At 51.0% G+C, this 14,118-nt stretch overlaps 5 protein-coding genes across 5 annotated transcripts; 3 read left to right on the plus strand and 2 right to left on the minus strand.

The window, feature by feature from the left end:
- Positions 1 to 745: 745 nt before the first annotated feature.
- On the plus strand, positions 746 to 1,811 carry CI109_103279 (uncharacterized protein; the record flags this gene model as incomplete). The annotated part of the gene is made up of 4 exons (XM_032007172.2): positions 746 to 750; positions 822 to 1,257; positions 1,356 to 1,508; positions 1,578 to 1,811. The coding sequence occupies 4 exons, from the start codon at positions 746 to 748 to the stop codon at positions 1,809 to 1,811; spliced, it is 828 nt and encodes a 275-aa protein (XP_031858526.2).
- A 477-nt stretch (positions 1,812 to 2,288) lies between these two features.
- On the plus strand, positions 2,289 to 3,107 carry CI109_103280 (uncharacterized protein; the record flags this gene model as incomplete). Its single annotated transcript, XM_032007171.1, has 3 exons — positions 2,289 to 2,529; positions 2,618 to 2,882; positions 2,957 to 3,107. The coding sequence occupies 3 exons, from the start codon at positions 2,289 to 2,291 to the stop codon at positions 3,105 to 3,107; spliced, it is 657 nt and encodes a 218-aa protein (XP_031858525.1).
- Positions 3,108 to 3,274: 167 nt separating this feature from the next.
- On the minus strand, positions 3,275 to 8,363 carry CI109_103281 (uncharacterized protein; the record flags this gene model as incomplete). The annotated part of the gene is made up of 14 exons (XM_065967267.1): positions 3,275 to 3,615; positions 3,676 to 4,546; positions 4,605 to 4,802; positions 4,861 to 5,371; positions 5,427 to 5,593; positions 5,654 to 5,743; positions 5,804 to 5,922; positions 5,979 to 6,774; positions 6,829 to 7,425; positions 7,480 to 7,593; positions 7,652 to 7,755; positions 7,824 to 7,896; positions 7,958 to 8,055; positions 8,132 to 8,363. The coding sequence occupies 14 exons, from the start codon at positions 8,361 to 8,363 to the stop codon at positions 3,275 to 3,277; spliced, it is 4,311 nt and encodes a 1,436-aa protein (XP_065823339.1).
- Positions 8,364 to 8,699: 336 nt separating this feature from the next.
- Positions 8,700 to 11,154, plus strand: CI109_103282 (glycylpeptide N-tetradecanoyltransferase; the record flags this gene model as incomplete). Its single annotated transcript, XM_032007169.1, has 12 exons — positions 8,700 to 8,989; positions 9,054 to 9,142; positions 9,205 to 9,308; positions 9,376 to 9,540; positions 9,615 to 9,706; positions 9,768 to 9,884; positions 9,942 to 10,112; positions 10,175 to 10,487; positions 10,550 to 10,789; positions 10,847 to 10,912; positions 10,970 to 10,997; positions 11,060 to 11,154. The coding sequence occupies 12 exons, from the start codon at positions 8,700 to 8,702 to the stop codon at positions 11,152 to 11,154; spliced, it is 1,770 nt and encodes a 589-aa protein (XP_031858523.1).
- Positions 11,155 to 11,326: 172 nt separating this feature from the next.
- Positions 11,327 to 13,715, minus strand: CI109_103283 (uncharacterized protein; the record flags this gene model as incomplete). The annotated part of the gene is made up of 3 exons (XM_032007168.1): positions 11,327 to 11,428; positions 11,503 to 13,488; positions 13,620 to 13,715. The coding sequence occupies 3 exons, from the start codon at positions 13,713 to 13,715 to the stop codon at positions 11,327 to 11,329; spliced, it is 2,184 nt and encodes a 727-aa protein (XP_031858522.1).
- Positions 13,716 to 14,118: the final 403 nt, after the last annotated feature.

Raw genomic sequence — 14,118 nt, forward strand, 5'->3', positions numbered from 1 at the left:
TCTTACCCTTCCTTCCTCCTTTTCAACTGTTATACGTGAAGCCAACCTAAATAGTGTTGTCGTGCAACGATTTGAAACGTGCTACGCTTCCCCAACAATCGTCCGCCTTGTGTCATTCGTACAGCACTTTGTCTTGCCGCACTTTTTCTATTGGTTTTGAGCGAAACTTTGTTCAACGTGAGAAGCGAAGAAAGGAGGACTTTGTTATCTTTCAGTCACGCTGAACGGTGAGGAGTAATTGGCACGCGAGATCATCCTACCGTTGTGTATGTGACTGTATGTGCGTGTACATGTCACGAGGCGTTGTTGGTAATGTACCTTCCTTTGAAGGACCCAGTATCACGCATCATGATTGATCTCATGCTGCTGATGATACAGACCAGACATACGCCACAAAAACCCCATACGTACTGCTCGGCAAGAATCGTTTCGCATCGTGAGAATCACAACCACACGAAGGTTAATAGGCAGGAGTCACCCATCACCTTCCCCATCAACCTAAGACGTCCATTCTCTTAGATACATCACACGTGCACGATGCCGAGAAGCCGTACTGCAGCGGAAACAGGGAACCGTACGGGTGATGTGATGTGAAACATGCATATGCACCCATTACTATTACGCATAACGTACTCTTTGCCCCATTCAACAGCAAACTCAAGGTTGTCAAAGGGTCAAAGCCGCAGTAACACGAAGTATGTGGCACTTGTCCCCTATCGTCAAACTCAACTTTGAGAGAGATTGAATGATGTGAGCGGCAAGCAAGTGCCATACGGGACGAGTAGAGTAATCTTTCCGTACTTTCTCTGTATACTGTATAGAAGAGCTTCTGGTCCATCGGCAGAAGAACATTGTTCCATCCCTTCTAATTCTTTCCTCACCGTATCTTGTTCTGCACCACAGCTAGCCATACCTACGACCAACTTGACCACTCTGAACATGATGAACAGCACTATCACCCATCACGTTCTTACTCATACCTCGACCTCGCCCTTCCCTGTGGTCCCCTTCCTATTCTTGACCATAGGCTTGATCACCCTCTTCATCGTCTTGACCCACCCCGAACGTCAAGATATCCCCAAACTATCTCGACCTCCGACCGTCCGACCTGACGGTTCGATCGATTTGTCTGACTGGGTATGCGACGAGATTGCTAAAGATATCAACTATCTCAATTTGGAGGTTGAGAGGAGGATGGAACCGCTTCGAGAAGCTTTGGAGAAAGATCGCGAGGAGCTTCGTGTTGACCTCGAGAGGGTAAGTCGAGGTCTGCTTCTTCTAACTTAACCCGCTTTCGTAACATTTACCGATGGTTAGTCGGTGTGACGGCTTATTGCTGACTTATATCTGTGTAGGTGGAAAGGGCAAGTCGCGATATCGACTCTCACCATGCTCGAATCAGATCGTACCAGGTCGAGCTCTACGGTGAGCGTCGAGCCAATCAAGAACTCCGAACTCTTGTTACTTGGTACAAGTCAGCTCTCGACCAGTGGGACTGCACGGGGACCGTAAGTCGATTCAAGGATCACTGCTTCAGATACTGATGTTTCCGCTGCCTTGGGGACAACGATCGATAGGGTCCTCAGCCGGAGGAGATCATTTTCGAACCTCGATTCAATCCTTTTCACAGTCCTTCAACTCGCACGCGCACGATCACGCGACCGGTCTCGACCAGCTCGAGTTCCAGGTCCAGTTCGAGCTCCAGCTCTGGCTCTGGGTCGCACCAGCACCGGGCGATCAAGTTCGATGTGCCTATCCCAATGTCACTTGTCGCTGAGTCACCCAAGGATGCCAAGGTCTCGAGGAGTTGAGGGTGACCCTATCTCTATAGTAGGGAGGCTTGCAGTAGGCGAGCAACCATTCCTCCTTTCATGCAATGCCAATGCTTGGTTCAACGTGATGATGCCGGTCTTCGAAGAGCCAGAGCAACTCGAACGAGCTACGAGTTGAACGCAGCATCTAATTTTGTCTGAGTGGACAGCGCTCAGATCCAATCGTTATCGACAGAATAGATAAGGAGATTGTGATTGACCTCCGTACGTGATTACTAATCGAGACATCCACTAATAATACTAGTACCACTAGCGCGGATCCACTCGTGGGCTTTGTCATTCCAAAGGATTGATAAACACACACGCTTGATAAGCATGATACAAGTCTTACTCATCGTGTCTCCACAGCCATGCAACATATAAGGACCATGTAATCCAGGAGTACGAATTTCCACATTCCAATCCGCTGTACCTCACGAGACTGTCGTTCTCATATCCTTGACGTTCCGCTGCAACATGAACAAAATCGCTCTCATCCTGGGATCCGGGGCAAGGGTCGGTCAAGCCGTGACAACCAAATTCCTCTCTGCGGGATACAAAGTCGCTACTGTCTCAAGATCAGCCAAGACGACGCCCAGTGATCGGGATGATCTAGTTCATATAAGTGCGGATTTGAGTGATCCGAAAGCTGTCGAACCGGTATTTGATGTTGTACAACAGAAGTGGGGGAGCCCACCCCTCGTTGTCATTTACAATGGTACGTGCTACGCGTAACACCAGAAGACCCAAACCTCTCTCATGGTCATGGGAATGTCAGCTCGCTAACACTGATTGATGTTGTATAGCTGCGCAGAACCAACCTATCACTCCCAACCCTTTAACAGCGTCAATCGACCAATTCACCTCTGCTCTCAATATCAACACTGTCTCATCCTACACCGCCGCTTCGATAGCCTATTCTCGTAACAACAAAGTCACGTTCATCTATACCGGCAATGCCCTAAGTTCAGATACCATCGTTCCGAATTTGACGGTACTCGGTGTGGGGAAGAGCGCTTCCAGTCATTGGGTACAAACCGCTGCTGCTTCAACAGAACTGAGACCAGCTACGTGAGTCTCTTTGCTCACCTCGCGGTGCTCACTAGATGCTGACTGTATGGAATCGTACTGTACACCCGTTATAGTTTCTACTATTGCGATCAACGTGATCTCCAAGGAGGACCGTGCTATACTGGTTTGAATGGTCAAGCCCATGCCGATTTGTATCTCAAGTTGGCAGAGCAGGAAGAACAAGGAGAACCACTCGTAGTGTTCCGAGCTCCGCTTGAGAAGTAGTATCACATATAACTTGAATGCAATGGTATGACAACGCTATTACATTACTCTCACGGCCATGTCAGCTTCACCGTATACGAACGACCTAAATCGGCACGGCTTGTTAGTCGGAGTGTGATTTGTTCATGCTACTGTTCATCATCGTTATCTACGTCACGTATGCACTATCAGCTCGCAGCGCCGCCTGCAGCTGGTCCGCCCGCACCACCACCTTCGCCTCCAGCTCCTCCAGCAGCTCCGCCAGCTCCCCCATTACCGCCCCCTCTCCCACCTCTCGCACCTCGCGTTGCAGCTCCTCTCGGTCTCTTCAACACTCTCCCTCTTTCAGCTCCAGCTCCTGTTCCCGCACCAGCTCCTGCTGCTCCTTGTATCCTCGTCAAGATGTCGCCTGAAGGAGCGGCGTCTCCCTCTGTGACTTCGCCATCTTCCGGTAACGGTCGTTTGACACCACCGCTTGGGGATGTTGGATTGGCTGCAGGCGTGGCTTGTGATAGGGTCGCGTTGACAGCTGTAGGCAAAGTTATATCAGCGATGTCCACTTTCATGCCATTTGGCTGCGGCCACTCACCGCTCAGTACAGGATTAGGTCGACCAGGTGCAGCACCCCTCGTCGTACCTCGCACCGTTCCTCTCGCTCGACCTCTCGCAACACCTCCTCGAGCAGCCGGCACTCCCGCCCCTGTCGTGGCAGCGGGAGTCGTAACCTGCGTGGTGGCGACAGGCGTTGTCGATGACGAGGATGAGGTGGCAGCAGCAGCAGCAGGTTGACTCGGGCCAGACGGAGGGTTACTGGGTCCAGTAGGAGGCTTGAACTCTCCCGCTGTTGCTGATAATCCCGCAGTCAAAGTTGTAGGCGCAGGACTGGGAGCGCCTCCAGTAGCAGCCTCGAGCTTCTTCTCCACCTCTGCCTTTTGTCTCTCCAGAGTCTTCCTCGAGATCTCTGCTGTCTTCACCTGCCTCTCCAACGCTTTCACCTTTGTAGTCAGCTCCTCCACTTGACCCTTCAACTGAGTGGCTTCCGCTTGAAGTGTCGCATGTTGAGCCTTGACCGCGTCGGAAACGCGAGTGTCGAACGAAGCGTTGAGTTCAGCTTCCTTGGCTTGAAGAGAGCTTGTGTCGGTTGGGTTTGCACCGCCGGTCGCAGTAGCAGATGAAGCAGCCTCAAGAGCCTTGGCATGTTCCGCCTTGAGTTCGGCCTCTCGAGCAGACACCGCATTCTTGACAGCCTCGTCGATAGCTACCTGTGATGGCGCTCCACCCTCTGATGGCGTCGCTCCACCGGCTTCCAGCTCTGAAATCTTCTTCTCCAATTCCGTCACCTTCGCTTGCAGGCTGTCGACAGTGGCTTGAGCGGTCGCTTTGTCCTGAGTCAGAGCATCCAATCGAGCTTTCATAGCGGAGTTGGTTCGGTTCACCTTAGTGACGTTGGCCTCGTATCGCTGAATAGGCCTTGACGTCAGCCAAAGTCCAAAGTCTCATTGAGACATATTCCCTCACCTGGTTGTACTCCTCCTTCTCCTTCTCCAGTTGCTCCACCTTACCCGCCAACTCTGCTCTCTGAGCATCGGATGGTGCACCAGTATCGGCAGGCACGGGGGCAGCGCCTGTTGGCGCCGCGGCCTTTGCAGCCTCGAGATCCTTCTCCGCTTGGGTGAGTTTCTCTTGCAGAGCATCTTTCTCAGCTTGCAATGCAGTCTGCAGATGAACATGTCAGCTACTGTCGTCAAGCTGACAAACGGGACGAGCAACGCACGAGAGCAGCGGCGTCGGGCTGTGCCGGGGAAGCTGAAGCCTGTCCGGCGGTGGTTTGAGCCTTGTTCAACTCCGACTGTAATCTTTGCACTGTGTTCTCCTTCAACTCCGACACCCGTTCCGCCTCTGTCAACTTTGTCTTCGTGCTCTCCAACTCAGTGTTGAGATCTCCGATCTTCTTGTTGATTTCCTCAATCTCCTTGTCCTTCTCCGCAATAGCCGCACCGTGTGTCTGCTGAGTAGTCGTTTGACTTTCGGTAAGAGCATCGGCACGTCGCTTCCAGTTGATACCAATCCTATATCGACTGTCGGATTCCTGTTTGAGACGCTCGATCTCAGCCGTGAGAGAGGTGATTTCTTCCGCTCGAGTTTTGGCGAGAGCCTCGGCTGCCTCCTTCTCCGCTCGGACAGAGGTGGTGGCGGCAGCAAGACGACTGTCAAAGTCTTCAACCTTCTTTTCCGCGGAACGTGTTTCCTCCCGAGCCTGGTCAATCTGGGTTCGGAGCACGGTCCTGAAATAGGGGTTAGCGTCGAATCTCATATCTGACAGAGGCTGATGACACTCACGCTTCTCGTCCAAGATCCTCAATACGCTTCTCTAGCTGGATTCGCTCCTCTGCCCTACTCCTCTCGGCCTCGCTTGCTACGTTCTTCAAGTTGTCAATAAGCTGTTGAAGTTTGACACGCTCTGACTGAACTTGCGCAAAGTCGGACTGTAATCGACTTTCGGTGCTCTGCAGGGGCAAACGGTGTCAGTCTGTGGTGTGGGGAACATATCGATAAATTGAACAAACCTTCCACTGCTCTTTCTCGGCACGCAAGAGGGCAGCTTCATTGCGGAACCGGTCCGCCTCCGCTTGTCGCGAGGCGACCTGTTCGAGCGCCTGAAGAATATCGTTATAAGCACTGGACTACTTGTATGACTTGCGATTACCGGGACCTACACTCTTCTGCTCACTGTGAGCTTGAGAGACCGCGCCTTGAAGCTGCCTATGTTGCGTCTCCAAACTGTTGTATTCCTGCTTCTGTAAGCCGCTTGCTTCGTTAAGCATGCGAAGTTGCTCTGATGCGGTACAGACATCAGTATCAGAACTCTCAAAGCCGCTCGTAAAAACTCACCCTCAAGCAGTCCAACCTTCGCTTCAGCTTTTGCTCTTTCAACCTCTGCAACTCCAACTTGCTCGGCCTTTTGTCGGATCTGTTCTTTCGCTTCGGTGACCTCGCCGTCCGCCTTGGTCTTGATGACGTCCAACTCCGCCTGCAGAGTCGCAATTGTCTGCTGGTGAGGGGCAAGGTCGTCCTCGAATGGTCCTGAGCTTGACTGCTGTTGACTCCATTTCAAGCCTTCTCCCTTGGCCAGTAACTTGCTAAAGAAGTCCCTTTCTCTCGTCGCTTCGTTGACCTTCTTCTGAGTCTCCAAGAGTTGAGTATGAAGTTTGGTGATTGTCTCGGTCGCTTGGTCGAGTGAAGCCCCGGTGTCGACATCGTCTTGACTGTCTTCGGCTCTACGGATTTCACGCTGGTCTAGCTTAGACATCAAGCTGCGAGTGAGTTTGAGCAGTTTCTGGTTCTGCTCTTGAAGAGATCGGATAGATCGGAATTCAAGAAGGTGATCAGTGATGATGTCACCCTCTTGTACGGTAGCCGAACCATCGAGGGTAACGCTGGCAAGACTAGGATCGTCCTTGATAGCTATTTGTCGCAAGAGGTTCTGGACTTGTCGGGATAGATCGTCGACGGTGGTTTGGAGAGCGGAAACATCCTCGTTATGGTGGTTAGCGGCGGCAGCAAGCGTCTTGGCCTCGGATTCGTGCGCTTCACGTGCATTGATGGCAGTCGCAAGCTCGGCTGCGAGAGCGTTCGCTCGTTCGATGGCTCGAGCATGCTCCGCTGCTTGTTCATCGAGCAATGGTTTCTACAGTATCTCGTCAGCTTGTGCGCGCCAATGAAAGAATGATAAGTGTCTCACCTTCTCGCTAATGTCCTGGCTAATCTCATCCAGCAGCCCGGTCAATCGTGCCACCTCGTTCTCCGCAGCCCGCAGCTTGCCCTCTTGAATAGTGTAGTCCGTGTAGAATTGAGTATATGTCTTTCCGCTCTGCTTCAGACCCGAAGCCAAGGCAGCCGCCGGACTGACATCTGTTCCTTCCCCGCCGGCCAATGCAAGTCGCTCCACCACGATCTTGAGGTCTTCTGCTCGCTTTTCGGCCTCCCGTCTTGTACGTTCTTCCTTCTTCCACTTCTCTTCCCAAGTCTTCTCCTTCTCCTCGTAGGCACCAACCACTCTTTCCAACTCTGCTTCTCGCTCAAGAATAGTCGCTCGCGCGTCATCTCCTCGTTTCTCTAAGATTCGGTTCTCCTCTGACAATTGGTGGAATTCCATCGAGACTGAGGCCTTCTTGGCAGCAGCCGCAGATGTAAGAGTAGCAATGTTAGCGTGAGCCTCGGCAAGTCGTTTGGACTGGTCATTGTACGTTCGTTGAAGGGATCGGTACGAGTTCTCCACAGTATTGAGTCGAGTCAAGACAGTCTCATGTTCAGTTCGGGCTTGCGATTGTTCGGCTTGCTATGGGAGGCGGCAGGGTTAGCATCGTCTACACAGCACCTCCGCAAAACTCGCCTTCTCAGCTCTGTATCGACCGAAACGCTCCTCGACATCCGCAACAGCTTTGCTCAGATTCAATATCTCCGCTCGAGCACCTTCCAAAGCTTGCGAGCTTCGCTTCTCGTTGAACTATATAAGGTTCGAATGTCAGCCTACACTTGCTTTAGATAAGACACCAGTAGCTCACCTTGGCAGTTTCAGTAGTCATTCGTAGCTCAGAAACTTCGACATCCAGATGGGCGATCTTTTGCGACGCCTCCGTCTTTTGTGCTCGCAGAGCATAGAGTTCCTCTGCAAGTGCAAGTCTATGTTAGCTAAAACATACCTCGAAGATCTCTCTTACTACCAGGCCAACGTACGAGTGTTCTTGCTTGACCGTTGCTGTAGTCTCTCAGTCTCCTCGAACAGTTCCTTCTTCTCTCTTTCTATAGCCTAAAATCAACAATATCAGACCAAGTTTCTTTTGGCTGAATGAATCGTTCGACAAACTTACATCTATTCTTGTTTGCAGGACGGACAATTCCGAGGTAGATTTGTGATGCGATGATTGTAAGGCTGAAAGTTGTGTCCGAAGCTGATTCGTTGTCGAAACTGAAGAATAGATGTCACTATCAGCACAATTCTGTAGATTGACTGCCCAGTAACAATCGACTGGCTCAGCACTCACCAGCTCCATCTTTCTCGTTTACCAGGACTTGCTTCTCCGCCTTCACCTTCTCAACCTCCTCCTCGAGAGTTTTCACCTTTCGCTGCGCATCGGCCAACGCCTGCTCCTGCTCGACTTGTTGTCGGATATCATCAGGAAGCGAGGTCACGGCAGTTGCATCCTGCTCTGACGGTACGGGAGTTTGCTGAACTTCAGCCGAGGGGTCAGGACCCGAGGTAGGGTCGGAGGACATGCTGGGTGATGCGACGTCGTCCTCTGATCTGAATGAGAGTGTATTTCTCGATCAGACAGGATGGATATAAATCGATGCTTGACAGAAACAGTGAAGAAGACAGGAAGACTGGGGTTTGAGAGGAATGTGTGCATGGTGAGCGATGTGACGCGAGTTATTTAGCAGCGCCAGAAGAAGAAACTTAAATATCACCCCCACTTCCGATGATATGGCTCTCTCGGGTTCTCGTAACGTGATGAAGGGGTGGTTTTATGCATGTGGGATGTCCAAGTTGAAACAGCATAGTGACTACTGTGTTCTTGGTGTACTGTTCCGTCCGACCGAGCTACAATCAAGATGCCAGTCCCGCCAGATGACACTCTGCCAACTGGCAACCCTTCATCCTCGTCTTCGAATGCCATACCAGCCGAGCAAGTCTTGGGTGTAGAGGAGGTTCTTGACAAGTTTCAGAAATTAGGAGAAGAAGCCGCTGCCGAAGAAGATAATGATGACGAGGGTGACGACAACGAGGAAGACGGTGGAGTAGCGGGTGAGGGTACTACCGAAGGAGCTGGAGGTGAAGGTGGAAAGAAGAAGAAAAAGAAGAAGAAGAAGGGAAAGGCTTCCAAAGCTATCGATAGGTTGAAGTGAGCTAAACCATGCTTCATAGCACCGAGATCTGGAAGAAGGGGAGCTGATGACGATTCGTAGGACTATCGCCACTGGTCAAGCACCACAACAGGTCATCGACGCTGTCAGAGAAAACATGGACCCAGGAGATAGCAACGCCGCAACGGATGGTGAGTAAATTAACCCATCGCCTCACATTTGTGCTGATGGTTCAAGCTGACTTTTGTGATAGAGGAGATCCGAAAAGCGTTGAAGGCTGCCGACTTGATGAAGATCCTTGAGGGGAAAATGGCATTGGGAAACAAGTCTGGTACAAAGAACCTTGGGGAGCACAAGGTACGTGCCCCGCCTGAGACACAGGGAAGTTCGTGCGGGCCAATGCTAACCCCTCGATACTTTGTAGTTCTGGAAAACACAACCTGTCCCACAGCTGTCTTCGAGCTCTGGTGGAATCGTGGAAGAAGGTCCCATCGATGCGCCCAAAACTCCTGCCGACGTCAAGCAACTACCGGGAGCTCTGCCTTCGGGTTTCGAGTGGTCTGCCATCGACATCCAAAATGAGGAACAGGTCAGTTTGGCTTATCACATGGGTCTGTGAAACACACAAGAGCTTTTTGTACTGACTAAACCTGTGTGTCACAGTGCAAGGAGGTCTATGAGCTTCTTTCCGAAAACTATGTTGAGGATGACGAGGCAATGTTCAGGTTCAACTACCAAAAGGAGTTCTTGCTTTGGTAGGTGACCGCGGTCGGACATTCTCGCTACACCAAGCTGACCAACGTTTCTGCTCTTTAGGGCTTTGACAGCGCCGGGATACGTTCCAGATTGGCATATCGGTGTTCGAGTGCAGAAGACTGGCAAATTGATCGGTTTCATCTCCGGTATCAAGGTAGAGATTAGAGTACGATCGAAGTAAGTGACACTCTCGGAAACCTTCCCCATATAGGCGACTGATCAGCGACTGTATAGAACCTTTGACGCTGCCGAGATCAACTTCATCTGTGTCCACAAAAAGTTGCGATCAAGGCGACTGGCGCCAGTGTTGATCAAGGAGGTGACGAGAAGGGTCAACTTGGCCAACGTCTGGCAAGCGATCTACACTGCCGGTGTTGTTCTGCCAACCCCTATCGGAACTTGCAGGTGAGTATGTTCAATGAATGCGCTTGTGCTGGTTATCTGACTCGCTCCCCTCTCCTTCCCAGATACTTCCACCGAAATCTCAACCCGCCTAAACTCGTCGATATCGGTTTCTCTCCCTTGCCTCGATCGATGACCATCGCCCGTCTCGTTCGACAGTACGCTGTCCCGACTCATCCGAGAATAGCAGGCTTCCGAGAGATGACTCATGCGGATGTTCCCCAAGTTGGAAACCTGCTGAGGAAATACCTCGCAAGGTTCGATTGCATTCAGACTTTCTCTAAAGACGAGGATGTGGAACATTGGTTCTTGAGTGGACAAGGGAAAGAAGTCGATGGCAAGAAGGAAGGGAAAGTTGTGTGGGCTTACGTCGTGGAAGTGAGTGTCGAGACCACCTACCCATATATCTTCCTGCGCGCTGACAATGGTCGTAACACCAGGACCCTGTGACACACCTTATCACAGATCTCGTATCTTTCTACTCTCTCCCTTCGACAATCATGAAACACCCTAAACACAACTTGCTCAACGCCGCCTACCTCTTCTATTACGCTTCCGATGTCCTCTTCTCAGCTGGTGGCAGCTCCGACGACGCTGCGACACACGATGCCAAGTCTAAGCAGAAGTTGGGAGAGAGGCTAAATGCTCTTGTGAACGACGTGATGGTCATTGCGCAGAATGTGCGTGACAGGTCCTTCCTGATCACATACTTTTCAAGCTGACATGCAACACGACAGGCTGGTTTCGACGTATTGAACGCTTTGACTCTTCTTGACAACAACATGTTCTTGCAAGAGCAGAAGGTGAGCAGAATCCCTACTGCCATGACTAAAATCATCAGCTAACGCGTGTTCACACAGTTTGGACCTGGTGACGGCTACCTTAATTGTGAGTATGGCGTAACATGACTGAGTGGAGTTACACGTTTTTGACCAACTTCCATATTGCAGACTACCTCTACAACTGGGCATGCGCACCCGTCGACGGCGGTCAAAGAACAACCACAACCAAGCAGAGTGCAGAGATCGGCATTGTCATGCTTTAAGGTGGGGCATGTCGAAGCTCTCCGATTGATGTCGGGACTCATTGATTTGCTTACTGGGCATGGTGGATATAGAATTGCTCATGATGATAACGATGCATAGACAATACCTCGAGGCCATGACCGAGACTCCTACCCCAAATAGTCCTTGCAGCCGTCCTCAACGTACAGCCTGTTACAATCCTGTTGCCTGTATGATATATACTACACCAAGAGTGGCTACTACCTCCGCCGCAATCAACTGCCATCGATCTTTTAACCAATCGACCATTGCCAGCTAAACAAGATTACACCGATAACAGATCAGGATACGTGTCATGGACAAATTGACAGTCCATTAAGAGAACTTACAGCTGGTATATCAGGACCAAACGGTAAATCTTCAAACATCGTGATCAACCATGGAGTAGGCGGAGCTTCCTCGTCCACTTTGACACCTTCTCGCACCGGGAGACGATGACGCTTGTGACGAGTTTCATCAGACTTCTTATGCTTGTCTTCACGATCGTGATGAGACGAGCTATGTCGACGATGTTCATCGTTTTCCGACGAAGAATGATGGTGCCTACGCGGGTCACGACTCTTGCGTTCGCGTTCATGTTCGTCACGATGTCGATGTCGGCGGCGAAGGTTGTCGTCTTTGAGCTGATGGGAAATGGGACCATCACTGTCTTGCTTTTCAACCTCCAAGCTTTGTGCGGCCTTATCATCCTGCCATTTCTCATCATCGTTCAGGCGCTCGGTTGTTTCCTTGTCACTCTCGTCATCGTCTTTAGAATCTCTAACTGGTCTTTTGTGCTTCACATCATCATCTACAGACTGTCCTTTATGATCTTCACCGCGGCTTTTCACTTTAGGTTTAGGGGACTTGTTCTCTTCTTCCCAATCATCTTCTCGATCATCGTATTTCTCCTTTGTTTCGGTTACGTCGTCATCTTGTATTTCGTCCTCCATCCCATTACTACCGTCCAAGGTATCGTGCCGAGTTCCTTCATTTGCCTCTTCACCCTTGTCTAATATATTCTCTCTACCACGTCCCGGAAGTTGGTCGTTCCCTTTTATCAGATGTGCAGGCTGTGTGTCACCTTTCTGAGTAGCTTCGCGATCTCCATCACGGTGCTTTGGTTGTCTATGTCTGTCAGGATGGCCTGTCTCCTCTTCCAGCTCGCCAGGCTGCACTTCTGACTGGAGATGTTGAATCTCATGAACAGATTGAGTCCGTTCCTTATCTCGCTCACTTGGTTCTTCAGTACTGCCGTCTAAGACTATGCGACTGTCGTCCTCGTCATGTGAAGGCCTCCTATGGCCCGTTGATGAAAGCCCAAGCTCTGCCGCGTCTCCCTCAACACGATTTGGGTTGCTGTCCTCTAGCGCTCCGTCTGCATCATTGTCCTCATCTCCATAGGAACTAATGATCTCATACTCTTCTTCGTCATCCTCTTGCGATTGCTCGGTCGCTCGATCTGCCTTTGCCTCTCTCGGTACTTTCAACAGGCCCGAGTCCAAATCATCTCGTCTCGATCTGACGGCCGGCCTCCAATCGTCATCCGCATCGTCCTCCCTCCGCATTCCATCTGATTTGACCGAGTGCTCGACACGTTCCTTTGATCCATCAAGCGTTGATCTCTCCCATTCCGTTCTGGCTGCTTGCTGACTGTTCACATCTGTCCTATCTGAGGTACCACCGCTCTGGGCATAGCCGTGGCCCGCACTCCCCGCCTGAACATTGGCAACGGGCGTGTTCGTTCTACTGCCGTCTCGCTTTCTACCCAATCCTATAGCCCTCAAGAACCCTCTCTTCCCCTTACCTTCCTCGCCAGCACTCTTCAGCGGCATTTGCACCGCATCTCCCCTACCTCCCTCTGTGGGAAGTAGCCGGAGTGTCTTCGTTGGAGGCGAAGGGAGAGGCGCAGTGGGTAGAGGTGGCGGAATGTCGTTCATTCTGAGGGTAAGAGTCGGGGTGCGAGATCGTCGAATGGGCGGACGAGGGAGGTGGGGCTGTTGACGCGCGTTTGTACTTCGTTCACTCGAGTCATTTTCTCCAGCAACTGGTTCACTCCGATTATGCTCGAGGTTGTCTCCTTGGTAATGGTAATCCATTGGATGAGACGCAGACAAAAGATAGTCAGGCTCAGCCGGACGGTCGTCTCTATTAAGATTTCGGAATACAATCCAATGTTCTTTGCCCAACCCTTTCCTAAGAGTGTGAACTACTGGCTCGCGCGGCTTGTCAAAGATCGTCTCGGCAAGTGGTCTGATAAGTTCCGCTGTACCATGTGCGTCGATTGAAGAAGGAATTATATGTAAATTCGTAGCTAGATGATTTAACGAGATTGCCTATACACACAAAAGTAGAGAGCTGTTGTCAGCATCCGTTACACGTTCTAGCTCGCGATGTTTGGACGATTCATTATAGATATGACGGAGCAGAATGGTTCATTTAGGAGTGTAGACTTTAGAAGACCTACTGGTGCATCGAAGATGATACTGGGCTTTGGATCGCTGTCCAATATTTCCAAAACGGCTGCTAGGACTTGTCCATCAGGAGGAGTGGTGCCGCTCATGATGATTGGAATCGGCCGTTTGAGTTTGAAGTAGTCCGTCTGAACACCGATGGGAGAATTGCTCGATTGCCCGATTTGATTGCGGACGAAAGGCCAATCTGAGCAACAGAATAGATCGCTCAAGTAACTGAATCTCACCTCAAAGACCTGATGCGATCCTTTCTCTCGCAAAGGTGAAAGGAGTCGACCAAATTGACTGCCACTGCCACTGCCATTGCCATTGCTCTAAATCAATGTTTGGTTCCGTCTTCGCTCGCATTTGCTTGTCCCGATTACCGAACTCAGCAGCTCACACTCCATGTCAACATTACTATCCTCAACATCGTCCTCTACATCACACACACCCTCGCCAGCACACGAATCGGAGCTGTACTGCTGCAATGCCTCCCACTCTATTTCTCTT

The sequence above is a fragment of the Kwoniella shandongensis genome, chromosome 5, assembly GCF_008629635.2.
Source record: "Kwoniella shandongensis chromosome 5, complete sequence".
Lineage (NCBI taxonomy): Eukaryota > Fungi > Basidiomycota > Tremellomycetes > Tremellales > Cryptococcaceae > Kwoniella > Kwoniella shandongensis.